General features: G+C 43.2%; 1 protein-coding gene across 1 annotated transcript in view; it reads left to right on the forward strand.

The window, feature by feature from the left end:
* SIAH3 (siah E3 ubiquitin protein ligase family member 3) overlaps window positions 1-9,790 on the forward strand; it is a 68,353-nt gene extending 58,563 nt beyond the window's left edge. Inside the window, exon 2 of the mRNA XM_074943780.1 lies at window positions 9,106-9,790. Coding sequence (XP_074799881.1) covers window positions 9,106-9,699 — 594 coding nt within the window. The 3' untranslated portion in view covers window positions 9,700-9,790. The remainder of the gene's footprint in view (window positions 1-9,105) is intronic.
* Window positions 9,791-20,309: the final 10,519 nt, after the last annotated feature.

The following is a 20,309-nucleotide window of genomic DNA, read 5'->3' on the forward strand; positions in this document are numbered from 1 at the left end:
AAACAGAATTAAGTGAGCACCAACCAATCTGTGCACTGAATGATGTGGGAGTCCTCTGGAAAAATGTGATCCTGTAAGTGAAGGCTGTTATCTCATATTGCATATGCACAGGGAGTTCAAATAAAGGTTGCATGGGGAATGCTCGGCTGAGGAACTCCTCCCCGAATCACAGTGTGGCTTCAGGCCATCCCAAGGCACAACTGAAATGATCTTTGTGGCACAACAGATTCAGGAGAAGTTCAGAGAGCAACACCAGGAACTGTTCATGGCATTCATTGACCTAACCCAGGTCTCTATCAATCGTGATGCCCTATGGAAAGTGCTGTGTAGTTTTGGCTGTCCACAGAAATTCATTTCCATCATCAGACTACTCCATGATGGGTTGACTGCCACCATTCTGTGCAATGGCTCAGAGACCGAACCATTCATCATTTGCACTGTTGTCAAGCAGGGCTGTGTCATTGTGCCAACCTTCTCCATTTACCTTGCCATGACCCTGATTCTCATTCATGACTGCCTTCTTGATGGAATCAGGATTGAGTATAGTATGAATGGTCAACTCCTCAATCTCCGACGTCTCCAAACAAAATCTAAGATCACGAGAACTGGCATCACTGATTCAGTATGCAGATGACTGCGTCATTCTCACACACACAGAGGCTGACCTGCAAAGTACCCTAAACCTTTTTGCAGATACCTATCATAGCCTGGGTCTCTCTCTCAACATCGTGAAAATCAAGGTACTCTACCAGCCCTCACCTGCATAAACTATTCTTCGTACTCCACAAATCACCATCAGTGGAGAACCCCTGCAAAATGTGGGACATTTTCCATACCTTGATAGCCACCTCTCCCAAACAGCGAGCATTGACACAGAAATTGAAGACAGGATCCACTGTGCCAGCACATCCTTTGAAAGACTACTCAAACGAGTCTTCAAAGATAGGGATCTGCAAACAGGCACCAAAATCTTGGTTTACAATGCAGTTGTCATCCCCACCTTTCTCTATGGGTGAGACCTGGGTAAACTATAGACGGCATCTCATGTGGATGGAATGGTTCCAACAGCGCTGCTTCAGGAGGATTCTTAGGATCAGCTGGGAAGACCGGTGCACTAACATTAGCATTCTCTCTGCAGTCAACACCAGCAGTATAGAAGGGCAGGTCATGAAACACCAACTCCGCTGGGCTGGCCACTGTGTATGTAGGCCTGTATGTAGGCCTGACACTTGCCTCCTGAAGCAAGTACTCTATTCTCAGTTAAGTCAGGGAAGAATGTTGGCATACTGTGGGGCCATGCGGGTACCCATAACAGTGCCGCTGACTTGAAGGTATAAATAATCCCCAAATCTGAAACAGTTGTGGGTGAGGGGACAATTTATACCTTCAAGTCAGTGGCACTGCTATGGGTACCCACATGGCCCCACAATATGCCAACATTTTTATGGCTGATTTAGAACAACGCTTCCTCAACTCTCGTCCCCTAGTGCCCCAACTCTACTTGCACTACATTGATGACATCTTCATCATCTGGACCCATGTACATTGGCCAAACCAGACAGTCTCTACGCAAAAGAATAAGTAGACACAAATCAGACATCAAGAATTGTAACATTCAAACCAGTAGAACACTTCAATCTCCCTGGACACTCAATAACAGACTTAAAAGTCGCCATTCTTCAACAAAAAAACCTTCAAAAACAGACTTCAACGAGAAACTGCAGAACTGGAATTAATTTTCAAACTTGACACCATCAAATTAGGTCTGAATAAAGACTGGGAGTGGCTGGGTCACTACAAAAAGTAATTTTGCCTCTGTTGATATTCACCCCTTCTTGTCAACTGTTGGGAATGGGCCACATCCACCCTAATTGAATTGGCCTCATTAGCACTGACCCCCTTTTCCCCCTTACCACACTTGGTAAGGCAACTCCAATCTTTTCATGTGCTGTGTATTTACACCTGCCTACTGTATTTTTCACTCCATGCATCTGATGAAGTGGGTTTTAGCCCACAAAAGCTTATGCCCAAATAAATGTGTTAGTCTCTAAGGTGCCACAAGGACTCCTCATTGTTTTTGCTGCTACAGGCTAACACGGCTACCCCTCTGAAACCTTAAAAAGGGAGGCATCAGCCCAACAAACTGGGAGGACTCAGTGCAGAACACACTGGTGCCATACCATACACCAAGCCAGAGCTCACTCTGTTTCCTTCCCCTCTTGTCCCATACCCCTATGCCAGGGATCTCCAGTTTTCTAAGGTTCCACTCCCAGTATTCCTCTTAGCATTAGGGGCTGGGGGGCCTTGAATACTGGCCCACAGAGCTCTTAGGAGCTAGTAACTTCTGACTGGTCACCTAGTGACCCCCTTGGTTGCTAGAACTAGAAGCTGAACTCTGTCCGAGGACTCTGGGATCTGACTGGCAGAACTCTAGGGGGTCCCGATTGGCTCCCTGCTTGTATTTAAACTGAGTGGAGGAACAGGAATTTGTCCATGCACTGGATTTTCCCTGTTTAGAACTGCTTTCTTTACACTACCTGCTCCTGCTGCTTGACTCTGATCTCCTGGTAACCTGATCCTGCCTGCCTCATGACACCTGACTCCTCGTATGCCCTCTGGCCTCTTTCAGACTCTGACCTTCTGGTACTGGACCCAACCTGGCGCTCAACACTCACTCTGACCACTAAGTCAGATTGTTCTCATCCCAGTCATGACACCTATTCAGTTCCAGTTTCCCCCAAATTCCAGTCCAATCCTCTCCCATGGCTCCTTGTTCCATTCTACACTCCCCGCCTCCCCCCTCAAGTCAGGATCTTGTCCACTCTGCACTCAAATCAGGCAGCTTGCTCCTTAAACTGCCTGGTCTCAACTGGTGGTGGAGGGGAAGGGAGCATACAAGGGACAGGCTCCCTGTTCTTAGTACTGGTGCCTAGTCTCAATCCAGCCCACAGCAGCACAGAGAAAGTCCTATTATGCCTTGGGCTGGTGCATGCTCAGTGTGATGGAATTTTTGGGGAAATTTATCTGTTCAAGTCTCTTCTGAGGATATGCAAATTTGATTTTCAGATGCTTATAACTTAGTAAAACTTGGTCGGAATGTCACAGGAACAGCAAAAGGCACATCTCCAATGCAAAGGCTGCTCCCCTACCAAATTTCAAGTCCCTGCTCCAAAACAAGGAGAAGGGTGGACATTATGTTGTTCTGGTGGGCTCCACCCACCATCTCAAGATTTAAATAGGCTTATACCTTTTACCAGAGCTACATTCACTTAAAAACATTTGTGGAAAGTATATTTATTATGGAAGTTTAATAACTTTGTGACAAATATTTGTTGAAATTTAAGAACTGTTAGAGGTCTGTCCTTTTTATATTGTAACTATTGAACCTCAATAAATATGGTTTTAATAATTAAATGGCATTTAATTAAACACTATAAGTGATTTTTTTAACTCTTTGACTGCTGCTGAATGTCCCAAGTTCCATATTTGATGCAGAATGCACATTCTGAGCTCTGCTGGGATGTACCAAGAACCACCTGATGTTTCATTGATTTTAAATGGAACATCAATAGGATTCCGCAGCACAGCGAATACAGAGGAGGACAAGCAGCAAATTGGTTACATTTAATCAATTCCTTATTTGAGATACTTCATTTAAAGTGTGGCTCTCAGATTATATGAATGAACATCAAAACTCCATGAGGGAGACAATTCAGACATTGTGGACTTTAGAACTAGAAATCATTCATTCAGTGTGAAGAAATATATCAGTAATATGTGATTTGTGTCATAGATGAGGTGTGCAAGAGCTGGGGAGGGCATGGAAGTCTAATTCAAAGAGAACTCTGTCTGCCTTAACTGACAGGTAGAAAATATGGGAGTGAGGGTCTACCAAGCCTGTTGTAATTCAGCACAAAAGTTCAAGCACCAGAGGAAGCAAGTCATTTGTGTCCATAAAAGGAACAGTGTCTGTTTCTCACCTGCACTATTTGTAAAATTCCATCTTATCAAGGTGCACTGGGATGTCACTCAATCCAAATTTTCACAAAAAATAAGAAATGTAGGGCTGCAAGTGACTTCGAGAAGTCATCAAGTCCAGCTTCCTGCACTGGGGTTGGAGCAAATAAACTTACATGTCCCTGGCAGGTGTTTGCCTAACCTGTTCTTAAAAGCCTCTAGTGACAGTGATTCCACAAACTTCCTTGGTAACCTATTCCAGTACTTAACTATCCTTGTAGTTAGCAAGATCTTCCTAATATCTAACCTAAATCTGCCTTGCTGCAGATTAAGCCTATTATTTCTTGTCCTATCGTTAGTGACATGGAGAGCAATTGATCACCGTCCTCTTTATAACAGCCCAGCCCATATTTAAACATATAAGGTCCCCCCTCAGTCTACTCTTCTCAAAACTAAACATGCTCAGGTTTTGTTTAACGTTTCCTCATAGGTCAGGTTTTCTAAACAATTTATCATTTTTGTTGCTCTCCTCTAGACACTCTCCAATTTGTCCACATCTTTCCTAAAGTGCAGTGTCCCAAACTGGACACAATATTCCAGCTGAGACCTCACCAATGCTGAGGAGAGTGGGACAATTACTTCCCATGTCTTACATACATCACTCTTGTTAATGGGCCCCAGATTGATATTAGCCTTTTTGGCAACCGCATCACATTTTGGCTCTTGTTCAGTTTGTGATCAACTATGACTCCAGATCCTTTTCAGTGGTACTTCTGCCTGGCCAGTTATTTCCCATTTTATATTTGTGTATATTGCACTTGTCTTTAATGAATTTCATCTTGTTAGTTTCGGACAAATTCTCCAATTTGTCAAAGTCATTTTGAATTCTAGTCCTGTCCTCCCAAGTGCTTGCAACCTCTCCCAGCTTGGTGTCATTTGCATATTTTTTCCACTTCATTATACAAGTTATTAATGAAAATATTGAATAGTACCAGAGCTAGGAAAGACCCCTGTGGGACCCCACTAGATACATCCTCCCAGTCTGGTAGTGTACCATGATAACTATTCTTTGAGTAGAGTCCTTCAACCAGTTGAGCACCCACCTTATAGTAATTTAATCTAGACCACATTTCTCTAGAATGACATATGGGACTATGTCAAAAGCATTACTAAAACTTAAGAAAAATCACATCTACTGCCAAAATGGCAGTATAGAGAGAGTGCAGTCTTCTGGGAAGAGCAGGGTGTTGGGACTCCTGTGTTTTATCTTCCGCTCTGCCACTGATTTGCTGAGTGACCCTGTGCAAAGACTCCCATTGACTTTGACTTTGGATCAGGCCCATGACCGGTCTGAGCAAATAAGCAAGGATTTTGAGAGAATTAATTAATGTTTCTAAAACACTCTGTGATCACTGGATAAAACCCAGTTATACAAGTATCCAGAGAGAGCTGACTACTAACAACAGTTGCTTGTCAGTCAGCAAATCCTTATTGGCCAGGTTCAGAGAGAGTCATCCCTGTTCACTGAGCGTGATGTTCTCATTTTCCTGTCAGCTAACAGAAACGAATAACCCTACAGTTCTCAGTCATTACTAAACCAGAGGCCAAATTCTTCTCTCACATACAGTAGTGTAAATCTAAAATAGACCGATTATTTATATCTCAGTAGTGCTAACAGGCCCTAATGAAGATGGCCGCCCCATTGTTCTAGGTGCTGTATGTGCGCTTGTGGTGACACTCTCTGCTTCAAAGAACTTACAGTCTATATAGTCCAGACAGACAAATGGTGGAAGAAAGGAAAGATTATTATCCCTGTTTTACAGCTGGAGAACGGAGTCATAGAGAGATTAAGGTTCAAACAGAAAACGTGTGGAAGAGCCAGTAACTGAACCTGGATCTTCTTCATCCTAACAACAAGCCCAAACTTCCTCTCTCTCTTGTTTTGTGATTCAGCTGAGTTTGCCATGTATTTATAAATATGCCTTTTGGCAAATGGATCAGTTAGGCATTACACTTGATTGTTTGTTTTTAAAGAGAACCACAGTCCAATAAGCCATACCTTCAAAAAACCATGACAGAAGGAAGCTGTTTGAGTGGGTCAAACATGGAAAAAAGTTCATAAGTATTCATTTGAACACTTAAACTAATTCACTATTGTTATATTCATGCCCCTTTTTGTGTGTGTTTATGGGTGCAACTCATGCCTGTGCAGAAAACCAGCAACAGGCCTATATACCACTTAAATCTCAAGGGTTTTAGGAGATATTCTAGCAAATGAGTTTTCTGGCAGGAATGTTCATTGAGTTCATACGGATTTTAAACAAATCTTGCAAAATATGAAGTGAATTTTGAATTCATACGTGTAAGTATTCATACTAGAAACTCAAAGCCAAAGGTTGCTGTTATAGACAATAGAAGCATATAGACAATAGAAGCATACCACGTGACCTTCATGTAATCAACCTATCTTGAAGTTCCAGTATTTCATACTAATCTGACCTGAAACAAGATACCAACCTGGCATTCTTCACTGAAATGATTCAACAAATCCTTTCCAATACTGAATACATTTGAGAAATTCACAATTTGTTTGTGGAAACTTCACAAAGCTAGGAAGAGGTAAAATTCAGTGAATAAAATTATTCATTACAAATTATTTACCCAGCTCCTGAGCTACTAAAGAATGATTGTCATAGCATGATATTTGCAGAGACATGTCTTTTTTTCACTACGATTCAGATGGCTGAGCTACCATTATACACCATGCTAGTGTAACTTATCAAATTAGAGAATACATTTTTAAATTCAATTACACCCTCAATGGAAATGGTTTCTCTGACTCTGGTAATCTTTGGAGAGGAATTATACACAGTTAATAAAGCTTTACATTTCAAAACCTAATTTTGAATGTTATTCCAGAGGTTAATTTAAGATCCCTCTTCCAAAAGGGAAGTTAAATAAAACTGATAGACGGTTGGAGTTTGTTGAGTGGTTGAGAGGTTTATCAGCATGTGAGTAAGAGTTCATTAGTTTTAATTAGTATAATCACTAATGTTGCATTAACAGTTTGCTGAGTGAAAGTAATTGCTCACACCCATTGTATTAGATGGGGAGATCAGAATTCATTTTATGAAGCAATTAGCATTTCAGGGATTTTAAAAAGGGCCTTTTATGATCTGCTGTCGCAATAACCTCCTTCACCAAGAGATGATTTAAATTAACTATAACTTTCATCCAAACAGGAAGAAGGAAGAAATGCAGGATAAAGTGTGAACCTGTCATCTCTGACGGTCCCTCTATGATAAGCAAGCCACTAAAGGCAGACACCTCGATTAGTTTATAATGACCTACTTTATTTTCCAGGCAATGCTGGTTATTTATCAGTCTTTGGTCCAGAATCTTGTTGGAAATTTTAAATTCTTGGATTTTAACACAACAAAGTACATAAAAAAAGAATGAAAAAAGAACACAGCATAATAATTTGGAGTAATAATTCTCCAAAGCAAGTACTAGATGGTTCAGTACATGTTTAAATGATCCATTACTCTTTGCATCAAATATCGAAGAAAGTAGATGTACAGGGTCTCAGTGAGAACCACCTATTATGCAGCAGCACATTTAACATTGCCCTCTAGCCACTGTAGCTTTAGAGGTTACATATCAAAATTCAACTGCCTGAAAAGCCTGGACTCTACAATCATGCCTTTCGAGTGAATATTGACCATTTACATAGTGGGGCAATTTACGAGTGGATACCCCCCAGGATGTCTGGGGTGACAAAGTCCAAGTGCTGTGGAAATAATAATGGAAGGAGACTTCAGTCCAGAACGTGGGACAGGGTGGGATAGTTAGGCCTCAGCAACTTGACATTCACAAGCGAACGCCAAATGGCCTGATAAATTCCCAGTTCTACTAGAGACATAATCAGGAGAGGGACAGGTTATAGATGTTCTGATACACACTGTTGTTTCCTACTTCAGGTGAAATGTGTTAAAATGAACAGGATTGCTGGACAAAGTGTCAAAACATTATATCAACACATTCATTTCAGCACATGGCTTGTTCTGCAGCAGCATGCTCATTGTCTCTCATTGCTTTTGCTGGTGCATGAGCACCTCCCATGGCTGAAAATGGGGGAAAGAGACTTGGGTTTCTAGTAGTAAACTGCCACTAGTGTCGAGTGACCTTTGAAGGGTTGAATATCCCCTGCATTCTTCTCCCTCTGTCACTCACAAAATCCTGTGCTGAGGAGGTGTTGGCAGGGCCCCTCAGAGCAGTGGATCTTGGAGTTAGCTCCCCATTGAGATGTATGAGACAGTTCCCATCACTCAGAGCTATTGTTTCAGGATGCCCACAGACTGAGGCAGAGGTCACTGCATCAATTAAACTCAAAAACATAAACTGAGTGTTTCTTCACAACCATGAGGATAGAAATTTGTATTTTATTGTAATGCAAGCTGAAATGTTGACACAATTACAGGACTCCAAGAGCTGGTGTCTCTGTGCATGGGCTATTGTGCCACTGCCTTAATTTGTCATGTGTCCACCTTTTAATATACATGGATTAAAAAAGCAAGATTTAGGCACAAAGTATTTTTATTCATAAAGAAAAATACTGAAGCCATCCTACATAATAAAAATTGATTTTGGTTCACAAATGATGTGCTATACAACATGTTATTTCAGATAAAAACAAGTTTGCCAGAGTGTCTCCTTAAAGGGTAATAAAGCTATAAATATTGCATTTCCCTGTTAGGAGCTCTAAGAGCCATAAGTGCATAAAATGCCCCATGCTCTCCTTGTTTTTTACAAAATACAGATTTGTTTCCCTTGAACTAATGCAATTGCTTTTTAAAACACATACATCACTTTCATTTAAGACGATTTATTGCAGTCCTGCTGGTTTATCTTTTCCCCTGCAGAACGAGACAGCTATTGGCACTTTTTGCTGTCTGTACAAGTCCACATCTTGCTCATAGTGGGTCTGTCTGATCTCAAAGGTGCTGAGTTTCTTCAGCTTCCATTGATCTCAATAGGATTTGCAGGTGCTCAGCACCTCTCAGGACCAGGACCTGTAAGTATGTTCCAAGTCAGTGCCCGGTATGGTATCCTCAGCTTTCATCTTGTTTTTTTCTCTTCTTCTTGCAGTATGTATCAAACAGGCATGCAGTCGGTCAGACCTCCACGGAGCAAGGTAGCCTTCATTCCCACCATCCCCTCGAGACAGTGCACGACCCGCAACTGATTCCTTGCATGTGCCCTCTGTTTTCTTGTCAATGGGAAGGCCATGTAGAAGTGGTGGTATCACATCTGAGACAGACGCACCGGATCAACATCCTTCATGGGGCAGAGATTGTTTTCCTGGCCACAGACATGCACCTCCCTGCACCAACAGATTGGATAATAATGCATTCTTGCCTGGGCCACCATTTTTTGCTTGTGCTCAGGAAGCAGGAGAAATACGAAGGCCACCCCCAGTTCTTTGCTACCATGATGCTGATTGGCACCCCCACACAAGCCGATAACTTCACCTACAGGCTTGAGCTCAACAGGAATCAGAGGCGCCTGAAGTGGGAAGCTACCCCGAGATCGGTACTGGAGTGCGTGGACTCTGTCATATCAGACGGCGATTGCCTTGTCCTTAACACCTCACTGGCCCAGCTCTTCTGTGATAATGGAAGCCTGGCTATAGGAATTGCAATAACTGCGAGCAAAGTTCACGCTGCTGAAGCAGAAATGTAAAGAAGAAGACACTGTGCTTCAGCAGCTTGAAAAAGCCAGAACTCATGGACTTTTTGGGGGGTCTCAGGTCTTTTGTGGTCTTTCGTACTTGTCCACAGTGGGCATTATGTAAACATCCAGTGATTAAGGCCTTTGTGTAATGTATTCGCTGTTTTGTTAATACAATTTTACGACACATTTCAACGGTGATCATCAAGTTGTTGTCTCCATCAAAATAGCCACTGAATCTCTTGAGCAGAGACTGCCAGCATGGAAAGAACCAGCAGGGTGACTTGTAGAATCCTTGGTTTGGATACACTATACAGATACTTTTCCTTCAGTGTCTGCCTAAAAACCAAGTACGAATGAAGCTCTCTGTTCCTGGTAGTAAGGTGAAATATTTCCTATGGGACAGAGGCTCCTGCTTGGCCCATTTGTGGGTGTCACTCATTAGCAACTCCGTAGGAACTGGGGGGACTGCAATTAGTTTGCATAAAATGGAGCAAGTTGCAGCTGTCCAAAGCTTTAAGGCACTATGCAAGAAGATGGCAATACTCCATCAGACCTCAGCAGACGGTCTGCATAGAACATTGCATCATATGACCCACCACCTCTGGGAGCCACTATCACTATTTAAAGGCAAGGGGAAATCACAGACCCAATATCAAATGGCAGATCATATTTATCCCACAGTTACTGTTTATTAACAACAATAACAGCCATTATCATTTAACACGGATAATGAGGTGGAGACTAAAGCCCACAAACAAGTTGGGCCACATTGTGCTAGGCAGTATACAAACATATAATAAATGGTAGTCCTTTCCCCCAAAAGCCCATAGTCTAAGGCATGTCGACACTGCAGTTGGGAGCTTGCCCCCCAGCCTGGATAAACAGACACACGCTATGATCGCTCAAGCTAGCACACTAAAAATAGTAGTGTGGACATTGTGGCAAAGGTGGTGATGTGTGTTAGCCACCTGAGTACAGACCCAGTGGGTTGGGTGGGCTTGTACTAGGGCAGCTCCACACTGCTATTTCTAGACATACCCTAGAGGACACGCTTTGGCCTCTCATTATATAGAACAGGCACAGATGATCCATTCATCCCTTAGATTACTCCGTCCACTGAAGAAAAACCCGCTACCTCTAAAGAGTATTCACTCCTCACTGATCTAGGACCTGGAAATCCTAACGCTTTAAAACAGATACCACCACCCAGCTGACATCATTTTGAACCAAATTAAGTTACATTCTCGTATCGCTCTTGAGAGGGACTGGCTTGCTAGAGGAAAACCAATCTGTCTCTAAAATCAAGGTATCCATAATCTATCATGAGGGTTTTCATTGTTTAACATTTATTTTCTCAAATATTCAAAGGGCATTTTTCAGAAAAGAAATCTAAAGCCCGCAAAGGTTTCCAGGATAAGTGTTGCAGCTTGATTGTGCTGTTGTATTCCTGGCCCTCAGCCTCTTAGCTTTCACTCATTAATACAGATTTTAAAGTGACAGCTGGAATATCTACCTGCAATATGACTCTTTTTTCCTCCAACTTTACATTTCCCCCTCTTTTTCTATTCATCCCCCTGCTCAAAAGTGTTCACAGGACACCTAGTGAGAGTAGTGTCATGAAAATTTGTCGGTTTTTCATACGAGCTATTGTTCTGTGATAGCTTTTGATTCTGACCGATTTCTGGTATTGAATCAGCTCCAATACCCTGGATCAGAATATCCCCAAATTTAAGGCAAGTTCAGATCCAGATGTGGAGTTGAACTTTGTGTCTGACCACTGTTTATAGAAGGATAAACTAAAGGTGCATCTTCACTTGGAAAAAAGGTGTGTTCTTAGCCTGAGTTCACTAAGATTTTACCTCATGTTAGTTAAGACAAGGTACCGTATATACTCGTTCATAAGCTGAATTTTTTTAGTAAAAAAGGGAAGCACCAGAGAAGGGGGTCGGCTTATGAACGGGTATAGAGGGAGAGGTGGGACACAGCCTCTCCCCCCAACAGAGGGGGCAAAGAGAGGCAGCACAGCCAGCAGAGCCTGAAGGGAAGAGGTGGGGCCAGAGTCTCTCCACTTCTAGCCACGCTCCTCTCCCCCCAGCCTCCGAAGCAGCTGCAGCTCCAGGGCTGGCAGGCTGTGGCCGCGCCGCCCGGCCCGCTGGACCACGCTGCGGCCATGCTGCTCTGTCTGGCCCACTGGAGCAGGCTGCAGCTGCACCGCCTAGCCAGAGACATCCTCCCCTGGCTCTCCCCAGCTAAGGTGGGAAGGGATGGGATGGGGAGAGTGTGGGGGTCCTGGGCTATGGGTGGGGTCACATGGGGGGATGGGCACCTAGGTTATTCCCCTGACCCCCAGCTTCTCCCCCGCCAAAATTTCCCCACCAGTTGCTGTCCCGGCCCATCAGGGTAAGCAGCTGGCACGCTGGGACACTTTGTTTACTTAGGTTTACCTCCGTGCCTGCGGACCCTCAAGGTAAACAAACAGTCTCAGCCCACCAGCGGCTTATCCTGATGGCCCGGGAGCCAAAGTTTGTCGACCCCTGAATTATAGGGTTGGCTTATGAATGGGTCATAGCAATTTTCCATTTTTACTTATCAATCTTGGGGGGGGGATCGGCTTATAGACGAACTGGCTTATGATCGAGTATATATGGTAGTTTGTAATTTTCACATGTATTAGCAGGTTGAGTGGGAGAACCTTACTTTGACCTACTGTCACATGAAAACTACAAACTGCCTTGTCATCACTAGCTGTTTACTCATGTTAGTTACCCTGTGTCAGCTAACTCAAGTTAAGAACACACCTTGTTTCCTAGTAAAAACAATCTCCAGGTCCAAGTGCCCCTCTACCAATGGAAAAGTCTGGATCTGAACACTGTGGCTCAGGCTCCACTCTACTCATCAGTAAAAATCGGTGGTGGAACCCTGCCTTTAATATTTTCCTGATTCTGAGGTGAATACCAGGAAGATAATACTGAGCTCCAGACATTCACTGACTCTTTACCTAGCATTTCATCCCAGCTGGTGGCACTGAAAATCAAAGAGAAGCCAAGATTTCCTCAACAGGCTCGGGCCTGCCATTCATAAGTGGACAGAAGTGAAGTATGACTTCTAAAAAGGAAGTGTCAGTCTCAATAATGGGATCACAGTGCTACAGTGTAAGCTGTAGCGTAGTTCTTTGCTCTAAGTGCTCTAATTCAGGTTGGAATGTGCTGGTTATATTAATGCACTAAAATGAAAGGGATTTCAGAGCAGCTAATTTTTCCTATGCACAGTTAAATATTCAGAACTGGAAACTGCTGCACATTTTCTTACATAGCAGTAATAAATAAATCACTGGCATATTGTGGACTTAAACCGGAGTCTCTTAGCTCCTCAGGCAAATGTTCTTTTACTGAACTTAAAAAAAAATACAGCTCCACTAGCTTAAACCAGCCCAGGCCTTTGTATGCTAAGGTAAAAGCATATGAAACTGATAGTGAAATAATTTTCTACTCTGGAGATGACAGAACGCAGGACACTAGAGGTATAGCTGCTCCCCAAATGAATCATGGTCAAGCTAAGTGGCTCCCTTCATGTGGCTTCTTTTGGAGTATCCTGCGAAATAGAAAATATTCTGCTGCTCTTGCAGGGATAGCTCAGCAACCCCTCTAAGCACCCCAATGTGAAACGCAAACGTTTTCAGATTTGTATAGTATCTCCTGATATAGAAGGCATTATAATTGATTCATTGTTCAAAATGCATGGCCAACTCTTTGCTGCCATAAAATGAAGGTGAAGTGGACTATTTCAGTGGGGAAACAATGCTACAGAATTCAGAAAATGTTGGCAAATAGAATCAGTGAAATTTGGTTTGCATGCATCCTTGAAATGGCCTTACTGTAGGTTTTTATACCTCTCCTGTCATGGCCGAAAGGCAAGCAGGCCTTGGTTTAACAAATGAGAACCTGGATTTTTCGCTCCTGGAACTAATGTTCTACTAGAACACTCAGTGCTCCTAGCATACATTCCAGCCAAGGATCTCAAAGCCCTTTGGAAGCACTGATGAATTAAGCCTTACATATCTGCAAGGTAGATAACTATTGAGGCTGAGCTAAATCAGCCTTATAAAATTATATTTCCCCAGTTGCCTAGGGTGAGAATATTTTTCTGACAAATGAGAAAAACAACATTAGTTTTTTCCCCATTATCATCAGCCTTCATAGTGAGGGGGCCATTTAGGGATCGGGGGCAAAAATTGGGGATTGGTCCTGCTTTGAGCAGGGGGTTGGACTAGATGATCTCCTGAGGTCCCTTCCAACCCTGATATTCTATGATTCGAAGGGTACATGAGTAGATTTTGGACCTAGGCTAGTAAATTTTCATAACACTCCTGTAAGGCTGGGCCATGTGAATTGCCCACAGTCAGATTAGAAAATCTGACTTCCTTTCCCTGCTCTAACCAACAGAATTCTACCTTAGGGTCTTCAGTAAGAGAACACTAGTCCTTTTAGCCCCCCCCCATCCAGAATTAAACCCACACCATATATATATATATGTATGACTCTTTATAAGTCAATTAGATCTCATCAGCCACTCATCTTGCTTTCAGAATAATGGGGAAGCCTGCTCTGAGTGGCAAGATGGAGGGTAGTTTTCTTCGTGTTGGAACATTACTTCATAACATTACATTCCCTCCAATATAAACACACACAGAGCAATAAACAAACCAACAAAACCAGGAGAGAATATGAACTAATTCAGTCTGTCTCCCTTTTGCAGATTTTCCCATCAACTTTTATTGTTAGAGATTATTGTATCATTTTATAACTTTCACTGACTTGTCCTGCTTGAGAGCTTACAAGTAGGGTAAATTTTTAGGTTCAGTTACTACAACAGCACCTTGCAATGCAAGTCATTGAACGCTTTGAATGTAGTGAAACTTTAGGGAGCAGATCTTTGGTGTAAGGACATGTAATTTTTATATAAATACTTTTCGGAGTAAGACTGCATTTTAATATGTGCTATCAGGGTCCCTTTAATGATATGAGTATTAAGAGGAGTAGTCTTGGCACAAATACTGAGATTCTGCATGGATATCCTTTGGATTCAATATTATTGCACTGAGGGTATGAAAGCCCTGCCCCTGTCTCGCCCTTCCTCTCTACTCCAAACATTTCTTTTAACTCTCTGAGGCACAGGAATGGTCAGTGGATTCCTATCTAAGGTTTTTATGTGGTGTCCATTACCATATGAAATGCCTCACTATCTTTAATATATGTAGCCTCACAATACCCCTGTGAGGTAGGGAAGTATTTGCCTAAGGTCACACAGGAAGTCTGTGGCAGAGCAGGAAATTAAACTCATGTCTCCCAAGTCCCAGGTTAGCATGCTAACCATTAGTCCACCCTTTCGGTCTTTGCAAAGGTTATACATTAAGAGTACAAAGTTACTGATAAGTACTTTTCTTTCTCCTTTATGGCATTGTCTCTCCAGAACCTCAGTGTAAGGGCATGTCTACACTTACTGGTAGATCGACACTGCTGCAATCGATGAAGCGAGTGTTGATTTAGTGGGTCTGGTGAAGACACACTAAATCGATGGGAGAGCACTCTCCCATCAATTTGTGTACTCCATGTCCCTGAGAAGCATAAGGGAAGTCAACAGGAGACGCTCTCCCATCGACACAGCACAGTGTAGCCACTGCGGTAAGTGGATCTAACTACGTCAACTTCAATTATGTTATTCATGTAACTGAAGTTGCGAAAATTAGATCGATTTACCATGGTAGTGTAGACCAGGCCTAAGAGACTAGCACAAACAGTGACAATCTTCAGGAAGAGGGCTGAGTCCTGCCACTCACTGTTCTCTCCAACTGGGCATCCAACAAGGACTCAATACTGAGAGAATAGTGCTATGTGAAAGTTTTAAGGCTCCAGACAGCAGCCTTACAAATCTTAGCAATAGACACATATGAAATACAAGTTGCAGTAGCTGCTATCCCTCTCCAAGAATGAGCTTTAAGTCCTTCAGGTACTGAATTCCTCCTAAAATATAGCTTATCTGAATACATAATTTAATCCATTTAGATAGCCCCAGAACTCGGATATCCTGGCTTTTAGATATTTATTTATTTTATCAAAAAAACCTTGTGGACTTCCAAAACTGCTTTTTCCTATCAAGGGAATAATGAACAGCTCCTTTAACATCCATGTAATGCAGCTTGGTAAATACAAAGGCTTTCAGGGGAAAAATATACTGACAAAGAAATTGATTCAAATGAAAATGCAAGACTAACCCAGTCAAGAATTTTGCCTGTGGTCTCAAAACCACCATCGTTATGCACCATTCCCATGCTTCTTGGTATGGCAGGAGACACTGATTTCTGTTCAAATAATACACTTGCACTGCACTGGCTGACCAATCCCTATTGCTCTTACTACTAGGGGTATGACTACATTTCAAGATGGAGGTGTAAATTCCAGCTCGAGGATACCTACCCATGCAAACTCTAGAGTCTGAGATGGGTACGTACTTGGAGAGGCTAGAGTCTCCTGCCATTCATGCTGCTGTGGCTATACTCTATTTTTAGCATGCTAGCTCGATTAGCTAGCTGGAATTTACACCTCCAGCTCAAAGTACCCTAAGAGCTTTATGTGAAGTCTAAGTACCCTGGTCTTCTCAAGAACCCCCAGCTAATCCAAAAGAGATCCACCTGAAATGTAAAGCAACTGTGGCTTTCACCATGCATGGAATGGGGGGGAGATGGGGTCAAAGGGTCATTCCCTTCAGAATGAGGTGTCTGGAACGGCTGACTGTAAAGGGGTAAAATCCACCTCTCGCAATCACCCGCTGCCCAGGTGTGCATCTGCACCTCTCTCAGTCTGTGGTGACCCCTGTCGGTGGTTTCTCAGGCAGTTTCAGTGACTCAGCCCTCCGGCCAAGTCACACACACAGGCTGTGTGCTTTTAACAAAACAAAACCCCTTCCAGGATAAATAGTTCAAAGGTAAAGTCTCAGTCTGCAGTCTTTATACAGTCCCAACCCTGGTGAGGGGTTGTGCCCCCCAGGGCTCCCTCCCTTCCTCTCTCTCTGAGCCTGTCTCATCCCAGCTCAGCCACTAAGCAGTTCAGTTCCCCTTCCAGGGTGCATAACATTTCAACATTCAGGCCACTGCCCCTGTGGCTAATGGGGCGGGACGACTCAGGTCCATCCACTACTCTGGGTCCCAGCCCAGGGACTCTGTGAATAGCAGCCGCATGCTGCTGTGTCCCCTTTAACTCTTCACTACGCTGCTTCAGTTCCCTTTGTCACTTCCCCGTAGCTCTAGCACCTTCACAAATGCTTCATCCTTACCGTAGGGCTGAAGTCTTGTATTCAGTCCCAGCAGCCAGCCAAGAGCTCCTTCTTGCTCCCGTGGTCCCTGCCAGCACCTGCTCTGTCCGTGGTCCTGTAGCTCCCTCAGCCAGCCAGGAACACCATTCATGCTCCTTCAGCTCCAGGCAGAAACTGACTGTCTCTAGCTCTGCAGCTCCTTGTATATATCTCCCTTCAGCCTCTCTGATTGGCTGCTTCCCCCCGCAGCCACTCCAGGCAGCCTGAAGGACTTCTTTACTGCTCTTTTCTGGCATGGTAGGACCATGAGGTCTCCAGCAGGGTCTCAAAACTACCATCGTTATTCACCATTCCCCACAGACTCAAGAGTTCTAGAGCATTAGCCACCCTTCATGTGAGCCAGTTGCCTAGATATGGTTGTGCTTGTGGGCTCTGATGATGAAGGTGGGCTGCCACCCTTGCCAATTATTTGTACAGCACTTAACTTAATGGGGCCCTGAGCCACGAATGAGGTCTCTGGATACTAGTGCAATACAAGTAAATAAAATAACAACAATAATTAATAATAATTAATAATAATAAAGTATACTTTGAATGCTGCAGCCATCCCAAAAGGTAGTGCACTACCTTGCACTGGTAGTGATCATTGCTCAGCTCTGAACCCAAATTATTGCCCATGACTTTGCCTTTTTGAGATGTGGAAGAGAAATCCTGAAGATTGAGGGTCTCAGACCTATTCTGAATATATAGGGAAGCACTGATGTTCCCCTGACAAGCCAGACACACTGTATTTTTTCTAAAATACTTGTTCATCTTATGAAAACTTAAAATTGGACACAGACCTCCTTTTTTCATTGGACTAAGACTTCATGGACTTTTTAAAATGGCCTAATTATGGCTCTGGCATAAATTCTATAGATCATACCTCGAAATAAATGCTTTCTACCATAGTATCTTCAGACAAATGTCCTTAAAAACATGGAATGGGGGTTAAGCTTTGGAATGTCCTCAAACTTGAGGATGTACCAACTATTCAGTCATCACTAGAACCTATTTGTCCCCAGAGATATTTAGTCAGGCCAATAAAAATTAGGCTAAATAGTCTCCAAAAGGGATAACAAGAATTGAGGCTGCTGACGAGCCTGATCCAACATAGTTTGGCAAATCCTCAAAGTTGCTTCTCTCCTGGATCTAGAGTACAGGATGATGTCCTCAGGGCTGAGGAAGATTATGTAGATTTCTGACCATCTTTAAATTATTATTATTTAACAACAGGAATATTGGTTTGTCATCTAGAAGTCAACCCCATTGGGGCCCCATTGTGCTGCTGTACAATTAGATAGTAATTGACAGATCTGAATTCCCAGACTGATCCTTCTAAAGATGAAAAAGGATGATGGGACTGGCTCCTTTGATACCAGAAAGAAGACTGTCCTTTCCTAAGTGAAGTCTGACTCTGCCCCAGAGACCAAACTGTTCATCTGGCTGCCTGTAACTCTTCTATGGGTCACTTAGTGTTTGAGTGGAAATGCTCAGTCTCCTCAATGTTTTTCACGTACACCTTGTCCAGAAGACCAGAATTTCATAGCCAAAAGTACATGTAACTGGTGACAGCTGTAGCCAAGGAGCCAGGTCCAGTATATCATGGGAAGCCCTTAAGAAGGATCTTGCTATGTTCCGCCTCGGGAACGCTGACCTCTTTTTTTCCTGACTTTTTATACCTAAGCCAAGAAGAATCCTCGGTCCATAAAGAACTATTGTGTCTCAGAACAAGTTGTTAGTTTTCCATACTCGTAGTAAAAGCCACTGAGCAATATGTCTTCCTCCCAAATATGCCAAAGTTTTCTGGACATATTTGGACAGATTATACCCTACATCCAAGCTCCACTCCACACAGAATGGGAAGCTATGGAGTAAATTAGAGCAGCCATAGCTGCTCTAACTTATGCCAGCTGAGGCATCCCTCACATGCTCTTCCCAACTCACTCCCTATGCATGCAGGATGGCTGGCACATGAGCTGTTTCTGCCAACTTTGCCCTCCACAGGGGGAATTCTTAGCTCCCTTTCCACAGAGGAAATTTTCAGCAGGCCATGTACAGCTGCAATCTGGCTCATGGGGCACAAAAGGGCTGGAGTGTATTTGTGAATCTGGTCCTTTTGGGGCAGGGGCAGATGAAAAATTCTTCCTTGAGCAAGACACTTAGCGGAGCCATCATCATTCCCATATTGCCAATTCTTTTTCTTTTCAATGGAACATTTAAATAGATGTGAGGAACATTCTAACCCTCTAGAGCAGGTCTTCTCCAATTCATTCACAATACTGGGAACCATGTCTTAATAAAGGGATTGTATCAGGCAGACTCATTTCCTCTGTTAGTTGGATGCAGAGGAAGATGCATAACACACACTGACCATTTATGCATTAACTGTCTTTAGTGTAGTAAGTACAAACAGTTGATCTCAGTGCTCACTTTTGTATTGCATGTCATCTTCCCCTCCTTCTTGTTCTGTGTCTCTCAGATGGAGGCAAGGAGAGGTATGTCTACACTGTAATTAGACACCCATGGTGGCCCATGCCAGTGGACTTGAGCTGGTAGGGCTCCAGCTAAGGGGCTGTTTAACTGCGTTATAGACATTTGAGCTTGGGCTGGGATCTAAGTCTACACCACTATTGAACAGCACCTAGCCTGAGCCCAGTAAGCACAAGTCAGTGGGCTCGGGGCCACCGCAGGTGTCTAATTGTGGAGTAGACATACTCGAGGGAGCCAGCACCATGTGACCAGTTCTGCAAGCATCACCAGTAAGCACCCAGCTCACCATGAGTGATCCAGACTCCATAGAGAACAGTTTGGGGACCTCTACTCTAGAGCTTACCTCAAAGGAGAATGATCTGAAAAACTCAGAACCTCAGACTTAGGAGCCATTGAACCCATGCCTCCATGATCCTTCCTTCCTTCCCTGACAGATCAAATTACTTGTTTACAGACAAAGGGCTTCTCTTCACTTCCAAGTTAACTTGAGTTATAACTTTTGTGTTACCCCTATCTTGAGTCCTGTTCATACATAAAAATCCTTAAATTGTGTGTGATGGTCCTTTTAACTCAATTTAGTTAGCACAATTCGTCAACTAATGTGACCACTCTGGAGTGTGGATGCAGACTAGTGCCACTAGTCAGCCAGTGCCTTCTCACCATTCCCGCTGTATGTCCAGAAGGGACAGACAAATTATCTCACAATTCACTGAGGAAGAATTCATTGAGTGGCTCATCTTACTGCAGTGCAAAAAATCCTGGAATGTGCCCCCAAATGT

The sequence above is a fragment of the Natator depressus genome, chromosome 1, assembly GCF_965152275.1.
Source record: "Natator depressus isolate rNatDep1 chromosome 1, rNatDep2.hap1, whole genome shotgun sequence".
Classification (NCBI taxonomy): domain Eukaryota; kingdom Metazoa; phylum Chordata; order Testudines; family Cheloniidae; genus Natator; species Natator depressus.